Source organism: Barbus barbus (genome assembly GCF_936440315.1).
Source record: "Barbus barbus genome assembly, chromosome: 34".
NCBI lineage: Eukaryota > Metazoa > Chordata > Actinopteri > Cypriniformes > Cyprinidae > Barbus > Barbus barbus.
This window is the reverse complement of record NC_136762.1, coordinates 10,478,135-10,501,164: the sequence shown is the minus strand read 5'-3', so window position 1 is coordinate 10,501,164 and position 23,030 is coordinate 10,478,135. Positions and strand designations below refer to the sequence as shown.

The window sequence follows — 23,030 nt, the reverse complement described above, 5'->3', positions numbered from 1 at the left end:
GAAAGCAATTCATGGAAGGACAGTCTATTTATGTACCCACACACATACTTGGAATGAGGTGAAAGTACTGAGAACTTAATTTAACACCAAATAACTATGAAAAAAAAACTATTATTAGCCCAAAACAGGGCCAGATACACACACTGCAGAGTTTCTGTTCTGGCCAGAATGTCAACACTTGAAATTGTAGATGATGCAGGTGGCTGTTTATGTTTAAAGGTTTTAGCCGATGACCTTTCTGACAGTCTCCATGTAAATGTTGGCTGTAAATACAGTTCATATTCCTAAATCAACCTCTACTAGGAGAATAGAATGTACTAAAGAAAACAGCAACAGAGCATTACTCGTGATTTTGTTAATAGGTCACAAGAAATAACAGTTGTTATGGTATCTATGTAAGCTACTATATATATATATATATATAGCGCAGATATGAAGCTAATGGTGATGATATATATATATATATATATATATATATACACACAGTGGTGTGAAAAAGTGTTGGCCCCCTTCCTGATTCATCCAACAAATATCATCAAACAAATTTAAATATTAATCAAAGATAACACAAGTAAACGCAACATGCAGTTTTTGAATGAAGTTTTTTATTATGAAGGGAAAACAAAATCCAAACCCACATGGCCCTGTGTGCAAAAGTGCTTGCCCCCTAAACCTAATAACTGGTTGGGCCACCCAGCCAACAACTGCAATCAAGCGTTTGTGATAACTTGCAATGAGTCTGTTACAGCGCTGTGGAGGAATTTTGGCCCTCTCATCTTGGCAGAATTGTTGTAATTCAGCCACATTGGAGGGTTTTCGAGCATGATCCGCCTTTTTAAGGTCATGCCACAGCATCTCAATAGGATTCAGGTCAGGACTTTGACTAGGCCACTCCAAAGTCTTCATTTTGTTTTTCTTCAGCCATTCAGAGGTGGATTTGCTGGTGTGTTTTGGATCATTGTCCTGCTGCAGAACCCAAGTTCGCGTCACGAATTGGAATATACTGACTGAAATAATTTAGAATCTATTATTTAAATTTACTATAGATATAGAGAAATGTGTGTGTGCACGTGTGTATATGTGTGTGTGTGTGTGTGTGTGTGGGGGGGGGCGCAAACACTTTTCCACACAGGGCCATGTGGTTTTGGATTTTATTTTCCCTTCGTAACAAAAAACTTCATTCAAAAACTGCATGTTGTGTTTACTTGTGTTATATTTGATTAATATTTAAATTTGTTTGATGATCTGAAACATTAAAGTGCGACAAACATGCAAAAAAATAAAAATAAATCAGGAAGGGGGCCAACACTTTTTCACACCATTGTATGTATATATATATATATATATACATACACAGTATATGTATATAATTAATGTAAATAGTTATTTTCATTAATTCAGTATACATATATACATAATTACATTAAAAACTGAAATAATTTTATTGAAATAATGAAATGAAATAATTTTGAATTGTTTTTTAAATTATATTTATGCACATATATATTTGAAAATTAGCTAATACAAGTAAATGTATTATTTTAATTATATTTATATGAAAATAAAATTTAAATTTAATATTTAAATTACAAATTTTAAATGTATATGAACTTTTATCATTAAATTTCATACACACATGCACACATATACATACATACATGTGAATGTATGCACACACACATTTCTCTAGGATTCCTTTAAGGATTTCAAGGAAATTCACTGCTAAATGAGAAACTTTATTAACAAATAAAAGGCAAAGCACAGCTTAAGTTCACCCTAGATATGCATCAAAAGCCAAGTGCCACAACATTATGATGTACTTCCAATATTAAAATACAACCTCCACTAAATGACAGCATTATATATTTCTATAGACTTTCGCAACACAAACAGCAGCTAAAACTCTTTAAATAGGCTTAAACAGTGTCAAAAGTAGACAACATGCTTCTTCTCCTGCACCAGAGCTCCTTCTGGTGGTGATTCAGCAAAGTGTACAATTCACTTTAGACTAGAGTTTGCCAATTAGCACTGATAAAAGCTCAGCCTCTACCCCTCAAACAGTCACGGTAATTACATGACCAGAGACAAAACTGACTCTGTACCAGTATGTAATGGAAAACCTAATAACATAGTACACAATATAGGCAAACAGGACAGCAGAGAAGGGAATTAGGCACAGCAGTGCTGCCCTGTAGTGGGCAGGAGTCTACAGTGAGGTTGCAGCTGGAAGGCTTAGAGGTGACTTCAAGCGAGCACCCATTGAAGAATGCTGGTGTCCTTCCCACCAGTAGAGATAAGATGACTGTCGTCATGGAGAAAGGCAACGTTGGTCACATGGCTGCTATGCCCACCATAGATATGGCTGGGAGCCTGTGGATGAAGCGAGAAAAAAAAGTTTTATAAAGTTTGATTTGACTGAATGGTCAATATTGGAAATAAAATGCAAAAAAATCTCACCCTTGGCTGGGAACAGGGGTTAGAGAACAAGTGCACTTTGCCAAAATCATCAGCTGAGGCAAGAAGGTTGTTGTCATGTGACCTGCATACAGCATTAATGTCTGTGCCATCAGCACCTTCTGGCCAGATTCCTTGAAAAAATAAAAATAAAGTGGGACAAGTAGAGATAAATCTATTAATTTTATAATACCCAGAAAAGATAATTTCAATATATCATAGCCATTTCCAGAAAAACAATTAAATGGATACCTAAGAAATTGCCTTTTTTCATATTATGTATAAGATGACTTACCAAACACACTGAAACCCAGCACACAGGTGGAAGTGGCCCATTCTAGATTGCGCACTGCATCAGCACTAGTTATATGCTTCCCACTGGATGCTTCCCCTTTTTTAACAGAAAACATATAACCAGCCATTAATACAATGACATCTGAGCTCCGTTCACTGACAAAGGAGGTGAAAAAACAACTCACAGAATAAGATCTCATAGTCGCCTGAGTTGGTTACAATAAACTGGCTGTCGGTAGACCAGTCGAGATGAGTGACAAAACTGGAGTGTCCCTATGGATGCAAGACAGTATTAAAAGAGTGCTAATGGTCTTTAATTATAATGAATACAAACATATTTGGGATTTATTTTCTTGCAAAACTCACAGTGCATTTGCCAACTCGGCTGTATTTCCTGCCGTTCTCAGTAACAGAATAGATGTAAACAAAGTTGTCGTGGGAAGCCACAGCCAAGTACGCCCCATCTATGAGACAGATGTGAGTGGCAATTTTGGACAAATACACTATCAGTCACATGTATGTATTATATATGTAACAGTAAAGATAGTAATGGCTGCTGAAGCCTTAGTTTTACCATCCCAGGAATAAATTATGTTTCAATATATTAAACTATTAGGAATAGCTGTGACTAATGGCTAAAAGCACAAAAGAACACTAAACACACCTGGAGAATATTTAACAACGGAGATGATTTCATTGCCATCTGTATGCATAGAGACAAGATCACGGGTGTCAGTGTCCAGCACCAACCACCTATAAGACAGAAAACCCCCCCAAAAACAACAGGTTTCAATATTGAGGTAACAAATTAGTCAAATTATAATATTTTTTAGTAAATATACGGTTAAGAAATTAACAGTTTTAAAGCGGTTAAAGGTTTCTGATTTATTTTTTGGATGAAAATCAGCTGGTTGACATGTTAAATCAAAACGTAAAGTTCCCATGTGCAATCATACCTTCCTGTCATGGTGCCCACCACAAGCACAGTGCCACTGGGATGAAATCCAACGGAACGTCCAGGGTCCTAGAATAAAATATAAATACAATGTAAAAAAAAAATTACATTTTATATTTATAATAATTGTATTTTTACATTTTAATATAGAAGAAATTTAAAAAATAAATCTCAAGTATATTTAATACAATGCAACATTTTATAATACATAACATTATGAAACATTGTCAAATATATGCATTTAATTTTTAATTAAATACAATAAATTCAATAAATATACACAGCACACTCACATATATTATGTAAACAAAAACTTTTATTCTGGATGCGATTAATCGTTTGACAGCACTAAATACAATATATTTCAGGTTATATTACATCATTTTCATTATATGCGTTTAGTTTTTAACATAAATTTAAAATAATTAAAATGTAAAATCTATCTATCTATCTATCTATCTATCTATCTATCTATCTATCTATCTATCTATCTATCTATATATATATATATATATTACATACATGGCAAAACATTTTAAAGCTAAAGTCTAAGTCTAAAGCAGTCATTTGTCCTCAAAGTGAACATACAGTATGCAAAATAAAACTTGCAAAGCAGATGGGATCGTTTTTGATGTTTACATATTACAGGAATGTATAAGTAAACAGAGTTCATACAAACCTCAATGGCCTTGCTCCACAGAGGCAGATGGGAAGAGGTGTCCCAGAGATAGACCTGCTTGTCTTGACCACATGTCACAAACTGCTCAGTACTGGGATGCACATCCAAGCCCCACAACTCATCAGTGTGACCCTTTCACAGAGAGAAAAAACAGAGACCAGAGTAAGAATGGAGATTTTCATCTGAATAACTAGTCTCAGTCTAGGAGGCTATGTCTTATACTAATTACTAAATACTATTATTAAATACTAATAATCTGGACAGGTAAAATTGATTACTGTGGTATAACCTAGTTCAGAAAAACCACATCAGGCATGTAAACACACATAACTGTGGCTATGTTACATCTGGTCTCGTCCTGTTTAAGTGGGTGTTTTTTGGCCACTATAAGCTGCAATATGGTCCAGGGCAGATGTTGTTTATAATCAAAGGTCTGGCTACAAAAGACTGAGGAAACATGTGGTGATCTTGTTGATTTTTGGCATAGATATTAGGCCAAAAGGCATCTAAACACTTTGTAATATCATCTGACAACATACCTGAACAATGGGAGTGAGGGACCCAGAGAAAGAGCCCCGCAGAACAGCATTTCGGGTCGTTCCCACAAACAGCTCGTCCTGTTTTCCTTCAGCTAGAGTGCGGACGGGCCCAAAGGCCTCGGGAACCTGATTACACAGAGAGAAATATATTAAGGAACATGTAATCTGTACATCTCAACTAAAACCCAATTAGCACAAATTGTTCTGAATTAAGTGAATTCACTGCTGATGTAGCTGGATCTAATAAAGAAGACAAATTAATGCCTAGATTACATTTCAGTACAATAAATATGATAACATCAAAACAATAAAAGTCATATTTGAGAATAAATGGCAATCATTAAAAATGAGTGTCTGGATTATGAATGTCAGTAAAGCTCTCATTTGTTTTGTAAGAACAAGAGCACCACTTCACCTCAATTTCATTCTTTTTGCGGTAATCATGGTCCCACAGCAGCACCCTGCGGTCTTTTCCTCCACCTGACACCAGCGTTCCATCCTTCAGCACACATAGAGAGAAGATCCCACCCTCATGGGCTCCCGAAACCACCTGGCTGATCCGGTTTCCGCCTTTAAATCAGAGTTCATCATCAAATCATAGGCTGCACTGAGGGAGTATCTTCAACAGCAGTCAAACAGATGGATGTACAGTTTTTCTGATTGCCAGTAGATAAAAACATGCATTAAATGTAATTTATTTCTTAAAAATGTGCCATCTGGATAAGTATTTTGGCAGAAACAAAAACAACACTTTACATGTATAACGGCAGAATTATTTCCTGACCTTTTGCCCAGATGTAGATGTTCCCGCTAGAATCTCCAGTGATTGCATCTCCATTCGCAGCAAAAGCGACACAGAGTACATACTTGGGTTTTTCATGTTTCTGAAAGCACACCAAAAATAGGAATACATCAAATAAAATTATTATAAAAGATTTTTGTGCTGTAGGGATTTAGAATGCAACTTAAATTTATTATGAAATAAAATATGCACTCAAGGGCATCATTCTATGCTGACTTTTTTTTATAAAAAATAAATAAAGATTTAGAATAAATAAAATAAAAATAAAGTTAGATTAAATTAAATGACACTAAAATAAAGAGGAATTGGAATGCAACTTCCAAACAAAAAAGGATTTAAAATAAAATAAACAGAAAATTAGAATCTAACTTTCAAATGAAACATAATACTATATAATATTAAATTAAAAACAAAATCAAATAAAAACTTCAGATACAGGCAATCAACTCAAAGACCACTCTGTTCTGTCTTTGTATTTTAGTCGGAATACAGAAAAATAAATGTTGCAAACCTCAAACAGTCCCTGGCGTTTTGTAAGAGTATTCCCTTCCATTGTCCAAAAGTTGATGTGGGACTTCCCACAGGTGACAATAAGGTTGGCCTCCATGGGGTGGAAGACAGCACCCAGAACTGAATCATTGGAACACTGCAAAATCGTTGAGTGAATATTTTACACTAAATATGATGTATTCTTCATTTGATGAAGTGGCAATTTTTTTACTACTTCCCAGTAAGCACATATACATCACCAAGACATCTGTGAAACTTGCACACTATTAAAACGATCATATTTGTATGCAAACATGATCCTTTTAAACAAATTCAAATACTTTCAACCTGAAACAGCCTAAAATGTAATTTTCCATAAAGAATGTTTGATTTGATCCACCGAGAATTGATTGGATTGTGAAAAGTGGGTGTTGCATAATAGGATAGAGCCCGGCAGTTGGAATAGGAGGAGTTAAAAAATAATAAGAGCGATTGGTGATGTTAGGAAAGTAATTTCATAGGTAGTGCAAGTCATTACATTACAAGATTAAGAGAACAAACATGACATCTTCCAGATGAAAATGCCGACGTCATTGTTCACAGACCAAGTGGTTGTAGTGGTTTAAAACCCTGTACTCTAAGCTTTCTGTTATTGAAAGACAAATCACACAAGACACACTATGCCAGAAAACTGTACATTAGGTCTAGTACTGCTGCATTGTATTAACTTCTTCCCAGCTCACACACACACACTCTTTGTACAGCATGTTGCCTTGCCTCACCTTAACCTCTGCCAGTTGCTTTTCTTTCTGCCAGTCCCAAACAGACAAAATGTGGTCATTTGCATCGTCAACCGCACACAAATGAGCACCACCATTCTGTGAAGAGGAGAGGTATTATATCCATGTAAAATACCAGTTCATTCAGCCATTTATCATTGTTCAAATATTCATTATCTACACCCATTGTGCAGATTTCTCATATGTTGTATGGCATCAATGCACATAGATTATCTATTCAGAACTTAAAAAAACAAAACAAAAAAAAAAAAAACACTTACCGACTTTGAGAAGGCAACGCAGGTGACAGCTCGGTCAATCACTCCTGCTCCGATCACATGAAGAGTGTTTAAACTCACAGAGTCCCACACACGGACATGAGGCTGCAAGGGCTGATGAGAAAATAAATATTGAGCACCATGCAAATGATTGGAGCATCTCTAAATCAGATTAAATGTATGGTTCACAAAAAAAAAATCATTATTCATTATTTACTCATATTTATAATATTTTACATTCACTACAGTTCTAAAGTTTGGGACAGTACGATTTTTATAAAAAAAATGTTTTGGTTGTTGCTCACCAAGGCAGTAAAGATAAAGTAAAAACAGTAATATTGTGAAATATTATTACAATTTAAAATAACTGCTATTTTTTTTAATTATATTTTAATTTATTCCTGTGATGCAAAGCTGAATTTTCAGCAGCTATTACTCAAGTCTTCAGTGTCACATGTTCCTTCAGAAATCATTTTAATATGCTGGTTTGGAGCAAAAAAAGTTTTGCTGCTTAATATTTTGTAAATACCACGACATTTTTTTTAAAGAATTGTTTATAGAATAAAAACTTAAAAGGAACAGCATTTAATTGAAATAGAAATATTTTTTAACATTATACATTTCTGTACAGTCACTTTTGATCAATTTAATGAATCCTTGCGGATTAAAAGTTAATTCTTAAGGCTATAATTCTAACACACTTTGTAAAATGCTAAAACATTGATGTAAATTGTGATCATGAGCACAGTGGTTTTGTTTCTGAGCACGCCGAGGAATGGTTCAAGCCGCAAGATCAACAAATCAATATACTCCTACAGAGTGTAAATGTGAACTAACTTTGCCATCTTTGGATGTTCCGGCAACTTGTCCTGTTGCTATGGTGACCATGTCTGGATGGATGGCCAAACTGCAAAGAGAACATTGTCAGGATCAGTGCTTGTCAGAAAAGATTTCCCATCTCTCTCCCCCCTCTCACCAGGGAACAGTAAATGAGTGCAGACTGATCCCAGAAAACGCAATAAACAGGCTGCAACTGTTTTGCAAACCAGCAGGGATTCTGACAGTCACAGAGAGAGCCTTCCAGTGTTATTTTAATTAGTGACAAATGCTAATTAACTAATATTTTACAACAAATAGCATGTTGATGCTGTTCACACTCTGTTACAGCAGAAGAGATCTACATAAAATATTCTTTAAACGGTTAATAGTACAAGCATTGCCTTGCAGCCAAACAGAAGAGGAAAAAGGCAGATGGTAGAAAAGATCTGGATTGATTGCAGGTGTATTTGAATATACTGCGGGATTCACTTATCTTGTAGATAAGAGTCTGTTAAGCGAAGCAAGATCTGGCCATAAAAATGCAAATTTGCTCAGAAACTAGCAACACTTCCTGAGTACATTGGCTCTTTTTGCTGAATGATAGTGCAAAATATTTGTTCATGAAGATGATAGCATAATGATAACATCTTAGGGACCTTTGAACAATGACATAGTTTAAGAATAATCTGCATATGAAATCGGAAGTGCTTTTTTTTCCCTGTACGATATCAATGTTGTACTGATTTCGCTCCTCCAGTAGTCCAACCAGTGCTGTTAATACTCATTCAACAGTACACTAAATGACCAAAAGCATGTGGAAACACTCTTAAAAATCTATATAATGTATATTTACCACTTGACATCATCATTATGGCCCAGATAGTGTCTTTGTTGCTGCTCTTCTACATTGTAGAGCACCACTACGGAAGCATTGAAGTACACAATCTCTCCCGTCGGCAGCAGGTAGAGGTTGGAACGGCAGTCTCTTCCCCTATAACCATAACTAATGGAGTGTGTTAAGAAACAAAATAACATTTCCATTGACTGCAGTAAATGACCAAAGATGTGTGCTATTAAATAAACAATATTTTGTGTCACATTTAAATGGGTTTCAATTCCATTTAGAAAATTACCTCAAATTTACTTGAAAGTCACTGATGCATTTTAATTATTAATAGAAGTTGAAAAATTGGAATTCATTATTTAAATTAATTTTCATTATTGGCTATTATAACATTAATTATTTCATTTTCTTTATTAGCCAATTTATTGCAGTAATTTAAAAATGAGAATAAAGACTGGACTGGAAGCAAATTACCTATAAATTCTCCTTTTTTCTTTAACATGGTAAAATTCATACAATGTTGAATACAAATTCAAAATGATCTATCAATCAAAATGCATCATAATTTAATAGTATAATTTATTAGTACAATTAACTTCAGTTACATTTAAAGGAGACCCATTATACCCCTTTTTACAATATGTAATATAAGTCTCAGGTGTCCCCAGAACGTGTCTGTCAAGTTTCAGCTCAAAATACCCCACAGATCATTTATTATATCATTTTGAAAATGAGTGGAACGCTGTTTTCGTGCATGTCTCTTTAAATGCAGAAGAGCTGCTGCTCCCCGCCCCCTTTTCCAGAATAGGGCTGTGGCTTTTCCGCTCAAATCTCAGATACTCTGCTAAAAACATCTGTTTGGTTTGGATTATTATGTCTATCGCACTGAAATAATGTGTTTTAAACCATATTAGTTTAAACTTCTGATATACGTTTTTTTGAGCGCACACATCCGAAGTACTCGCACAGAAAGCGGCTGTCACATGGCATGTGAGTACTAAACTAAGTTCTTTTATAAACTAAGCACTTAAACTGCCAAATATAATAAATTATAATTTATGTTAAAAACACACATCAGTTACAAAAACAGTTTTCTGGGTTGATAAATGAACCAGGGACCCGATAATAACACTTAAAGGGGTGATCGGATGCAAAATTCACTTTACAAGTTGTTTGAACATAAATATGTGTTGGAAGCGTGTGTACACATCCATCCTATAATGATAAAAATCCACCCAGTGTTTTTTTTAAAATACCTATTTTAAAATCCCCTCTCTCAAATCAGGCTGTTCTGAGATTCTTGTCAGAATGACGTAGATCTGTACAGGCTCCTCCCACAATAGTTGATTGACAAGGCATCTTAGACCCGCCCTGAGTGAGCTATCATCAGTCCGCCATTGTGTCGACTCCGGAGCAGGGGAAGAAAGAATGTTTCCGATTAAGCGATTGAGGTGCTTTGTTGTTGGATGTAATAATGAACATAGCAGTCGTCATTTACTCCCAACTTCTGAGCCGCTGAAGACGCAGAGGATTAACGTTAATGTACTTTAGTTTTGAAGGGAACACGCCAATCCCTGATCTACCTAAATGCGTCTATGTTCGTGCTAATCATTCATGATCCAGCTTCATCTACAGAAGAAGTGAGAATAAGTTTTTTTTTTTAATCTTTGCAAATCGCCTTTCCTAATAATGTACTAGTTAGCCAGTTTTGCGGCTAAAAGAGTACTGCTCATCACCCCACAGAAGAGCAACATGGACTAAAATGGCTTGATGAAAACAGAGCTGATTTTGACAGGGCAAAGTAGGTGTTTTTTACACTACCATTGAGAAATTTTAACCAAAGTGTGTTATAGGCTTTTCATTAAGACCATAAAGAATCATATCTAATTGTGGAAAATGGGCATCTGATGACCCCTTTAAACAGAAAGAGTCTAATTTTCATGATACGTCACCTTTAAAAAACATCACAAGGATACACCCACTGAACTTTTAGCTTGCGCTCTGGCAGCGCCACCTTGAGGTCAAGGCTGTAGCTTTCCTTCAGCTGGTCTGGAATATGCATGGTGATTGGACGTCCACGTATGAACATCCTCACGTAACCATCATCTGTTCAAGAGGAGCAAAAACGTGAGTGGTACTGTAATAGATTGTTAGGGATGATTTGTCAAATTATCCAGGCCCTACTGACAGAACTGTGTTCATTTAGATACCCATTACAACACGAGACTGACTGGAGGCATTATGGACCATCCAAAAGGGTTTTTAGCTGTAATGCAGAGGATAATGCGACCAGTCAGGCTAATTTATAAGGGTCATTTCCCATAACATAGGACTCAGTGTCTCTAGTTAAACACAGATTAACAAATATTACATACATATAAAAAATATGCATTTCCTCAAATGAAAAAGGAAACTGCAGTTGAATAAAAAAACTAAACAATCATATGTTTATTGCAAAACTTACTGCCATGATTCATATGTACAGGTGTTATTTTAATTTTATTTATTTACTAGTATAGTATTTATTCATATTTTGAATTATCTTTAAGTTTTAGTAATTGTATGTGCTTTTTTAGTTTTAGTAAGTGTATTTCAACTTGAACTTTTTACATTAGTTGCTAAGGCAGTATTTCAGTTTTACATTTTTCATCTGATATTTATATTGCAGTGTTTTATTAACAGCACTGGTATGCATTTGCTAGTGTACTGTTAAGTAGTTGATCGTTTGTTCTTGGTGCTCTCATAAAGCAGTAAAGCAAAAGACCAAAAACCAAACATCTATTGATACTGAGCTCTGAGCTTGTTTTAATTAAATGATATTACTTAAAAGAAAAAAAGAAAAAAACTTACCAGCATTGAGGGTGCACTCTTTGGTTTTGCTGAAAGAACAAGGAGAGAGATGTCTGTCATTTATTCATTCTTTCAAAGACTACAAGCCAGACAAAAAGGCCCAATAAATTAAACAAAAACTTTCTAAAAACCATTTCTGAAAAGTTTTGTTTGCTGTCTTTGACCTGTGCTTTGTGAAAGGATGACTAATTCATTGAGCTCATCCATTAATCCTGACCCAGCTTTTATGTGGACTCTCACAGAGCTCTGTGTAATGAGAGAATGCTGAATTAAAGTGACAGTATCAGAGGGTCACCCAAAACTGCTTTCAACTTTAGTACAGGCAGTTTCAGAGCCTGTTTACGACTAAACAGATTTTGGGGAGGTTCCAGCACTGGAGGGGATTTTGCATCGAAAAAACAAACATCGACACAACTGCTATACGCTGGAGGCTTCAATTTAAAAAAAAAAAAGGAAAAGAAAAGAATGTTTGTTTCTGATAGTGCGTGCATTTTGTAACTGCCTTTCCTAACCACACAGTTCTCCACTTCCTGTTTGCTGATGCATGACTGTCATGATTGACAGCCTGTCTCAGACAGTGAGACGCAATAAATTAGACCCATCAATCCAGTACTATTTGCTGGAATAGGTTTGTAGGACTCGACTATCCACATGGGGATTAGAATTGACAGCCATCAGTGTCTATGGCTGGACCTTTCTACAGGGCAAAATGACGTTATGTAAAGGGAAGACAGAAGGATCGTGGGTGCAGATGAATAGAAATGCTCCCACAATGATCTGTTTGTGTCCATGCAGTCCTGCAGAAACCATCCAAACACTTCATTAAAGAAAAGCTTGAACCAAAGCAGGCCACACAAAAGCAAGCCTCATCTTTAATAACACCTTTTCAGATTGGTGTAGACAAAATATATATATATATATATATAAATCTATTTTACCAGTAATCACTCTAGGCTATGTCGCAACCATAACTCAATATGATGTTGCAAGCATGTGCCACTAATGTGCTTGACCACAAAGATACTAATGATACACTTATACTAATGCACAGACTATGCGCACACCCATCCATACCACACATAGCATTTACGACGTGTTCCAATTTGACATTTCATGTCTTTTATACATTAAAAACAATGCACAAGATATGCACGCAAAGTATCTTTATGGATTATATTGAATTACTAAGAAAGTAATTCACTAAAAGGAAGTTCTCTGGACATGATGTCCTTCAAACCATTTTCTTTCCTGCAGTGTGCACGTGGTTTCCATGTTTAATACATGCAACCTAGCGGCAAAAACAATCAATATCTGGCTCAAATTGCACTAAAGCAATTAGAAAACACATGCATTATATGTAACATATCTTCAACTTGAATGGAAGTTGAATGATAGCTTTCATGTTCATGATAATCAAAGCCAGATGGAAAACATGCACATTTTTGTAAAGTGACTCACAAAATGTTGCATAAAATATACAAAAGTGAAGCCTTGCAACAGCAAATTAAAATCCGTATGCAAAATGCTGTTCAATTCTAGACATCTACACTTTTAAAATCTATTGTTCCCATTTGGGAAGTTAAAACACAAACTCAGCCCAGGTGTGTTCGCTTTGTTTATCGACAGAAGCCATGATACTGAGAATATTCCTGTTTGCCTACCAATGTTTGCTTTGTTGTGGGAAGCTGAAAGCAATTCCCTTTTCAGCCTCACCCTAAAACTACCAAAAGTTTTTCTTTTGAAGACCTGAAAGCGCTCAACAAGAACTTTAGCTTTACCTGGTTGACCTCTTCATGTTGTTTGTCCTGTTATTCCGTTTAAGTGCTAGCTGGAATTTGCAGAAGCGTCAGGCAAAAGACTGTGTGCCTTGTTTAAGTTAACTTCAGCTCTGCAGGAACATGGACCTCGCTAACCAATGGCAGGACACTTCCTCAGTGTGCATGACAGCCCCTTTTTAGGTGACCACACCCCTCTGTGCTTCAATGCAGTAATATGAAGCACTCTGTGGTCAAGAGACAGTTTCAGTGGTGAGTGTGTCAACCAAGTGACGACGCACGGCTGCCATGCACCATAAAAAGTTTAATCTCAAACAATCATCATGCCATAAATAAAACATTTCTAACGTGTCTAATCTGCCATACAAACATCCTGCTGGTGCATGGTGGGAAACTTGTTGGAACTGATACTTAACCCTTTAGTAGACTGAAGCTTTCATTAAGTAGTACTTTGTGATAATAACAAAGGTTTATTGGGCTTATTGGAATTTTTACTACTCAAATGGAATTTTACATAATTTTTTTCAAAGATAAAAATATATAAAAATATTTAATTTAATTTAACACTCTATTAAGTGGTAACATGGTTAATGGATTTCTGTTCATGAAAATTTAATGAGAGATTTCCAGTGGTTGCTAAAGCTCTGATAAGATCTCAGTCAATAACATTTCTATTGACAGATGTCTAACCTGAACTTCAGTGTTTTCTCCTTCCTGGAAATCCATGTATACACACCATAAATTATTTATTACTATTTGAAAATGTAATTTATTTCTGTGATGGCAAAGATGAATTATCAGTATCATTCTCTCCAGTCTTCAGTGTCACATGATCCTTCAGAAATCATTCTAATATACTGATTTGCTGCTCAAGAAGCATTTCTTTATATTACCAATGTTGAAAATGTTGCTGCTTAATATTTTCGTGGAAAACATGATGCATTTTTTTCAGGATGAATTGATGAAAAGTCAAATGGAATACTGAGCTATTTGAAATAGCAATCTCATTTTGTAATATGTATCTAATCTGTCTTTACGGTCACTTTTGAACAATTTAATGCATCCTTGCTAAATAATTTTTTTTTAACTGACTCCATACTTTTGAACAGTATTGTAACAGTAAAACATGGTCAGAGAACACACTTGAACCAGAACACACAATGGGAACCTAACAAAGGTGCTCCCTGACATTTTGTATACTGTACATGTATTTCATAAAATTTCAAATCAGCAGTAAAATGACAATGATATCATCCATGGTGCCGATTTAGTTCATAACATTGTATAAAATGGTATTTTATAAACGGTTTTCTATGGATGGTCCACCTCTTACACTGTCTCTGGTGTCTTGCTGACCACAGGTCTGGATTTGTCATCTTATTAGACACTGAGGTAGCATCTATTTTTAGTTCAGGAGGAAGGAGAAGAACTGAACTTTTATCTCTTTGTATAGAACAATCATTGAGTTTATTGCACTTTATTTAGATAAAAAGGTACCTGTCTCTCTTTCCACATGTCGAGCTGCTGGATGAGGTGGTTCTGCTGCGGGAGTCTGCCATCTCCTTCTTCACCGTGGACAGGCGTTCTGTGGACATGCTCTTCCTGACACACAGAGACAAGAGCATGAGGTGGAGAAGAATGAGTGAGGCACAATGCAGAGGGCAGGAAAGAAAGACATCAAAGAAAAGAACAAAACTACATGACTGTTTTCCACATTAAAAATAATAAGACATGTTTCACATCAAATCAGGATATCAGAATGATTTCTGAAGGATCATGTGACACTTCAGAGTGGCTGCTGAATATTCAGCTTTGCCTTCATAGGAATAAATTACATTTGAAAATATATTAAAATGCAATTAATAGCAATATTCACAATATCTCATAATAATCGTATACTATTTCACCAAGTAGTATTGCAGTATATACTGATATTGTAGTAAATATGGAGTATGGTAGTTTGTTATTTAAGATTATGTTAGTCCAGAAGTATTAAAACAACACAACAGACATCACATTACAAGTTATTAATATGAATTATTATATTAACTATTAATAATTCACCATACATGCATAAGAACCAGCTTTTTTCTGTAACAGTATACAGATACTTCATTATATGTAGCGATCCTGCAAACGAAAAGGTCCAAGTACTTTTTTTACTTAATATCACCACCTTGAGGTAGAGAAATAATACTGCACTAATTTGTTAAGTGTGGAAAAAATGAATATATTTTCAGCAGCTGTGATACCAGCATGTCTTCTAATAAAATGGCTTTTGAAAAATAATGAGCAACAAATATGGTATATATCTTCCTTATAACCACCTTTTGACAGACATCAGCACCTCCTTTTTCGGAGAGGAGGGAGAGGAAGGATAGCCACTCAAGCGTTTTGTTTGCACATAGCCATTTGTCAGAGGCTTGGATGGCAGAGCTTGCAGTATCTGCCGAACTAAATCAATAAGGAAGAAACAAAGGAACACAAGTGAGATCACATGCAAATTATCTTCACCTCCCACATGGAAACTTTTTATGTAACCACTATATTATGCATTGCAATAAATCCCTGTAGCTCTTAGGATTGAATTATCTTAATAGTTAGGAACCTAGGATGCTAACACAAAGGTTACATCTTATAGTTTTCAATCAGTAATGCACCCCTGGACAAGGTTACCATCAGAATATTACAAGTTGCTTTAGATGAAAAAAGTATCTTCCATTTGGCAGTTTTCTAGGCTCTAAAGATGTAATGGCAATAAGCAGAGGGCCATGATGAAGCACTGACCTTTAGTAGGTCCACCTTTCTTGCTGCTGGCCTGTGTGATCTCCTCACAGCAGCCCAGCCTTCTCAAAGCATCCGCCAGTGCCGCCTTCAGCAGCTGAATCTCATCCTCCTGCAGCTGCACCCTCTGCTCCAGGTGAGAGAGACGGTCATCCATCTCCATCCCACTCCCGGCTGACACATCATCATCTGAAAGAGACAGACAGATAGTTAGAAAATTACATTTGTAGAGTTTATCCAAATCTGTATAACTTTCTTTCTTCTGTGGAATAAAAAAAAAAAGATATTCTTGTGCTCCAAAGACAAAAGTCAATGAAGTAAATGATGACTATCCCTTTAAACCAGTGGCTCTCAATCCTTTTCGACTCAAAAGCCCCCCACACAATATTCAAAGGCCACTCAAAATAAGGTATATAAGGTATGATATTATGATGTTTCCTTTGGTACCTCTATAATTATGACAAAGCTGCTTGTTTTCAAACTTTTTTATCAGAAACTTGAATCTTTGATATACTGGCAAAAAAAAGTAGGCAAAAAGCTCAATGCGGATTTTTTTGGTTCATATATTTATTACCTGCAATTAATTTTGTGATTCCAGTTATTGTAAAAACTGTATGTTTTTAATAAATAAATAAATAACAAGCAAAAGTTATTAGGAGTGGGTAATAAAAAAAAATTAAGTTAAAATATTTACAGTATTATTATTACTATTAATATATGTATATTTTATTTAAAAATAATAAATTACATTAAATCATCCTGCTGTCCCTTGAAAGTTTGCTGGGGCCCCCTGGTTGAGAAACACTACTTTGAGGTATTTTTTTAACAGTGTTTTAGTTAATACAATAAACAAAACTAAAAGGAATTTTTCTGTCACTTTTTTTTTTCAAATTTAGCTCCTCAATATTTCACATAAAACAATGGCTCCTTGTCTCTGTTTCAATCTCAAGGGCAATGCAACGGGCTCCATGCTAAATGTGCATATATAATAAACCTCTCTTAGTGCCTGTACCGCTAACACAGCTGTAAAGCAGCATCAGCAGGTGGCGAGCACGTCAACTGAAATAATAAAAGTGAAAGAAAAAACGGGAGACAAAAGTGGAAGGTGAGAAGAAAGCAGGATAATGCTGAATAGTGATGCTGGAAGACAAAAGCAGTCTGGAGGAAACCGAATGCTCAGTGACCGAGCGTGTTGAAATATTCATCATCCCGTTCTGCTTGTACTCCCCTCCTACCTGCCATTTCAGTCAGTACTATGTCCGCCTGTCAGTCACCCGCTTGGACAGCCTGATCCTCTGCAGCTCTCTAGGGGTTTCCTAAAGATGCCCCCCAAACGCCTCCCTGGCCAAGGTTTCTTTCTCCCACCTTCCCCTTGGCTTGCTGGATGGCTGATCCCGTGTCTGGACCTCCCTTCCTCCCCCTCCCCCACCCCTTTACCACTCAGTGCTGTGTGTAAAGAGGAGAAGGGTGATGTTTGTAACAGGATGCTGATTTCTGTCTCCTATGCGGTAGAAAACTGCTGGTGGTGCTGTTGGCAGAGAGAGAGCTTTGGCTCGACTCCAGACCTGTCTGATGCATCAGCCAGGCACTACCAGGAAGTGCACTGACCAGCCTCTCCACCAATGGGACGCTAAAGTGTGTACGTGCATTTGACAATTTATGACTTGTTGTTTTATACCCCTAGGGCGCATGCTCATTTTCTTAATCAGTACGATTCACATTAGGGATTTTTACTGTACAAATTGAATTGCTAAAATCATAGCCTGACCTCAGATATGCAGACCCAGTGTTTAATATCAGTCGAAACCATCCAACTGTACAACACGGACAGACACTCTCTCTGACCCAGGCTCATCTATACCGTCTATCCATCCATCTGTCGTCCAGCCAAACCATCTGTCGCAGAAGTTGACCTACTGAAAAACCCAAACAATGACCACTATGTACACTGATACCTATACTTGAGAGAACCTGTAATCCACAAGAACGAAGATGAAATAGTAGTTTCTAAGTGACAACAACAAGCTGTGCAAAATGGGTGTTAGCATGAGGATGCCATAATCCTGAATTTGCTAAAAAATACCTTCAGTGATTGAATGTATGATATTAAATTCAAAATTGTATTCCAGCATTTGAACTGTCTTATATATATATTTAGTTTTATGTGTTTGTTAAATATTTTCTTATATATTTGCACCAGCTGTATATATACTGTATAAATAAAGATACATATAACATATTTGAAGATATTGAAATGTATTTTATATCAGTGGTTCTCAAATAATGGACCACAGCCCAAAAATGAGTTACAAGTCTGTTCTTCAACACTAGGGGATAAGAATGTTCAATGGAAATAAGTAATTGCAACTAACCATATAATCAGTAAACTAGGATAGCAAAATCAATAGGCGTATTGCTGCTAAAAGGGAGGAGAAACATCTTATCTTATCCATATCTTTTGACATTGAGGTCAAAGGCCATGTGTCCAAACAGACTTTATGATATTTTGATCCACATTCATCAGTTGGTAGACTGGCTAATACTAATGCAATATTCAAAAATGTGTTAGACAGGTAAACCACATTTCTGCTGTTGTTTACAGTATGCATTTACACAATTGTCAGACATGATGCATATCAATTTGCCAATGCAATAAATAAATAAATATTTTTCTTCTTCTCTGCATTTCTCCTCTTCTTGAGCTTGCTTCCTAATAAACCTGCCATTGTTTATAATGAATATTGTTTGCTCTTTGACAAATTACTGCTAAATGCATGAATGTAAATGTTATGTTTTCATGATAAAACTCTATATAACAAATCAAATTCTGTGTTATGCTCGTTCACAACTTGACAGTGTAAAATCTGGCTATTAAAATAAATCTAAATCTTTGCATTAATAATGCTGACAACAGACAATATGTTTACTACTGAGCTTTATCACTACGGATACACTGTAACTAAATCCATCTTAATAGGTGCATAATGTTATACACTAGATTACTGGGTCACAACAAATAAGTAACTGGGTACATTCTTTCCACCAAAACCTTTTGCATAGCTGAAATCAAATAACAAAAGCCCAGGGAAGCAAACTGAATCAGGATAAGAAGCTCAAAGCTTATCACCAGATGAGGAAAAAAAAAATCTAACAAATGTAAACACATGAGAAATCATGTAGCTCGGACTGAAATTCTCTAATATATAACATGAACCTGAATTTCTGAGTAACGTTAGATGTCCATTCTTGCACCCAACCGCATATATGCGATAAGAAAATGCCTTGGGCGAAAATAAAATTTGCATGTAGGCTATATAAAACTGATCATAATTTATTAAACAAATATATTCATCACTGACAACACTGAGACAGTTTATTTTCTTGTGCCCTCGCAGGCAGTGACGCAACGGCGCGTCAATAACATTACATTGCTCAAATGTTAATGTAAAAACTGATTAATATCAAAGACAAAATTCGCTTGGGTTATCGACCTGTGTAATGAAAACAAACCATTTCGTGAGGCTCTCCAGCGCATTTATTATGAATGGCCAGTCAAGTCGCTGCCAAACTTACCGTTGCAATACCGAAGCAGAAGCGTGTTCGTGTCATACAGGTTCCCACATGAAGCTACTCGCTCCGACATGTCCTTCTTCTGACCAATTCCTTTATTATTTCTTTTAAATCACCGTTCCCCAGATCCGCCTGCCTGCTTTCCTGACATACGAGTGAACCTTCACTACCTTTCCACCGAACAACCGACGACAACCTGTGCTGCCTGCGTTTCTATAGCAACAGCCTCACCGCTGATCTGCTACCCAGAGCGAACAAGAGAGCATGTTTACTCTTGGAGTCCCATAATATGCAGTCACCACTTTCATAAGCACGATGTATATATATATATATATATTGATAGGTTAGTCAAATTAGCAAGGCCTGAGGGCAAAGGCTACAAAGATATCTGACTACTGTGCACAGGTATGAAAGAGATGAATAGATCATTGTTTTCGTGTGTAGCCGGTATAGAGATACTTATCTTGGGAATTTACTTGCTAATAATTGTGGTGGTGTCGTAAAGAGCCATGTCCTTGACAGTCAAGCAACTGTTTTTCTATTCTCTAACAGTACAGTAGATGGCGGTGTAGGTATGATTAATAGATGTTTTTGTATTAAAGCACAGCGCCACAACATCCCTGTTGCGATTAACTATATTCTAAATAAATAAATAAATAAAAATAACGTGTATGTTGCTTTTACGAGGTGGTGATGATAAAAAGGAGACAGGAGGAAAATATTTCAATGTGAAAAAATATTTATAATTATATTTTTTCCAAATCCTTTCATGGCTCCGTAGATTTTGGCCTGCCCTGCAGGGAGCCTTATGGATCCAATTTACCAAATAGATTTAAGCAAACGTCGCGTATCCAGTATTTTCTGATTAGATTCATTCTGATTCACAAATGAATCACTCTGTTGATTCGGATCGCGATTCGTTGTAAATAATGTGGACACGGCATCGTTTGAAAACAAAACTCCAAACTTTAGAATACAAAACAAATAGACCGCTTAATGCAACGCAACACCCACCACAATCCATTGAAATCAAACCTGCAAATACTATCGTTTGCCAGCGATTATTAAAACCTTTAAGTTCAACACGTGCTGTGAACGACTCCCTTCCTTCCTACTGCAGGAAATCAAACACATAATACAATAAGGGTACTTTTTTTTTTTTTAGGTCAGTGCACCCCACAGGTAGGCCTATGTGTAATTTTTAATATACAATTTAAATGTTAAATATCATTCAATATTTATTTCAGATTTTTAAGCTTTGTTTGTAATTTTCATATAGGCTATTCTGTGTAGAAACTTGGCGTGTTTCTGGTATCAACATTATTGCAGGCTTTGAAAAGTAAATCCTTATTTGTTTGTTTGTGATTATTTTTATTTACAGAGCTGCAGAGAGTAAACAATCCTACATCATTGTAGTCTTGCACATTGTGTTTGCTCTTGATGGCCTGTCTTATTTTGCCTGATCACTGAACAACCATGTATTTTTGCATCAGCGAGTTGTGAATTCAGTTGACACTGAGGCCTCAACAGCCATCTTTGTGTTTGTTTATAATTTTCCTTTCATTAAGCCAAAACAAGGCCGTCTCTGCAGTGTGTGAGGCTCACATGTTGTTGTTTTAATAATTTAATCATGAAGTGACTTAAGCTAACTGATTCTTAGACCATTTTTGAGCAGCTCAATCATCTCAATCAGTCGTGCTTATGTGGCATCATTATGATTAGCAGTTGAGGCAAATTGGTAACTGGTGTTGTATTGACTTTATGCTTGGGGTTTATTTGCATGTGCACCATTGCTCAATTCACTTCTAATTTCATCCCTCACTGGCAATGTGCCAGGGGGAGAAAGCACAGAACACTCATATGGATGTTAAATAACAAATGCTCTACTATGTGTGCCACTGTGTAAGGTCAGAGTTTTTCTGATTATCCACAATTGGATGGTTGAATGGAGCAGAAAGAATTTTAATTGGGTTGTAGACAATTGTGATTTTATTATTGATTTTTCCTTCATTCTACTAAAAGGCCCCACTCTGTAGACACTGCAGCATTTGAAGGATTAAAAAAAATGCTAACTTAAGTCTCAAAGTACTACATTTTCTTGACAAAGCGAAAAATAACTCTACACAAAGCTAGAGTACTTTGATTTTTATTTTATTTTTTTAAATGTGATATGTCTTAGCAGTTGTAAAGATATTAAAACAATTAATATTCCATCCCATGGAATCAGTTCTCTGTTGGCATCCATTTGAACTTATAACTTAATGGCAGTTGCTTGGCTGGTGCAAGAAGTGCAATTTGTAGTCTTCCATTACATTCAACTCTCAAGAACAGATTGATTGATTGATCGATTAAATTATGTATGCATGCTTGACATTAACCAGACGACACTTTTCTCCTTGTAAACATCACTTGTAAACAAGACATTTGTCTTGTCATATTTCAATAGAAGTTACTTTTGATTGTCATAAACTTCCCAAATGTGTAACTTTAAAATGTAGTGGTCCATGTGTGGAAGAGTGAATTATGCAAATGATCTGGACTTAAGAAAATACATGTTGAATCTTATCAGTTGGTTGGTATTATAAGTAGAGAATGTTCAAGTACAATAGTATATTACTGTACATGCATACTTTAAGTCTGAAACTCTATATGACTCACTAAGGAATTGATCACACTTTCAATAGAAGTGGTTTGGTAAGGTTTCTTTGGCATTGCACACTAGAGGATTTATTTTCAGTGTATCATCCAGGAACTACTGGACATTAAAAGGTGTGCAAGTGAGTCAGTGGTTCCGGTCAGTTGTACCACACTGTATGTAAGCCATATAAAGCTGACACTGCCCCAATTATTAATGGGTCACTGTCCGCCTTCAGGCTCAGACTGACATCACTGTATATGTCTTACAGTTTGTATAATAATATAGACAGATAAAGTGATAAAATGATCTGCCTGGCTAACATAAAGGTTTTGTAAAAAATTAAGTAATGTCTTGGGATTGGTAGCATCAGTAAAAATGGGCTGAAAATGACAAACCAATCAGTAATGTTTCGCCTGTATGCCATCATTTTCCAGCAACTGTGTTCGATTGTATGGTTTAAAAAAGGGGTGTCCAAACTCGA

General features: G+C 36.0%; 1 protein-coding gene across 2 annotated transcripts; it reads right to left on the bottom strand.

The window, feature by feature from the left end:
- Positions 1-1,716: 1,716 nt before the first annotated feature.
- On the bottom strand, positions 1,717-20,547 carry LOC306854101 (echinoderm microtubule-associated protein-like 2). 2 transcript variants are annotated; one of them, XM_079391925.1, is made up of 22 exons: positions 19,915-20,547; positions 16,345-16,530; positions 15,885-16,011; positions 15,055-15,159; positions 11,783-11,811; positions 10,909-11,038; positions 8,942-9,091; positions 8,107-8,176; positions 7,273-7,383; positions 6,995-7,090; positions 6,235-6,369; positions 5,706-5,805; positions 5,337-5,491; positions 4,922-5,047; positions 4,383-4,514; positions 3,705-3,772; positions 3,413-3,501; positions 3,115-3,212; positions 2,934-3,021; positions 2,750-2,845; positions 2,458-2,588; positions 1,717-2,370 (listed from the first exon to the last, which is right to left on the bottom strand). In XM_079391925.1, the coding sequence occupies exons 1-22, from the start codon at positions 19,982-19,984 to the stop codon at positions 2,245-2,247; spliced, it is 2,418 nt and encodes an 805-aa protein (XP_079248051.1). In that variant the 5' UTR covers positions 19,985-20,547; the 3' UTR covers positions 1,717-2,244. The 2 variants fall into 2 exon arrangements, with proteins under 2 accessions (XP_079248051.1, XP_079248052.1); XM_079391926.1 differs by lacking the exons at positions 15,055-15,159; positions 15,885-16,011; positions 16,345-16,530; positions 19,915-20,547 and adding an exon at positions 13,561-13,720 and having other exon boundaries at positions 1,718-2,370.
- Between the last annotated feature and the right edge of the window lie 2,483 nt (positions 20,548-23,030).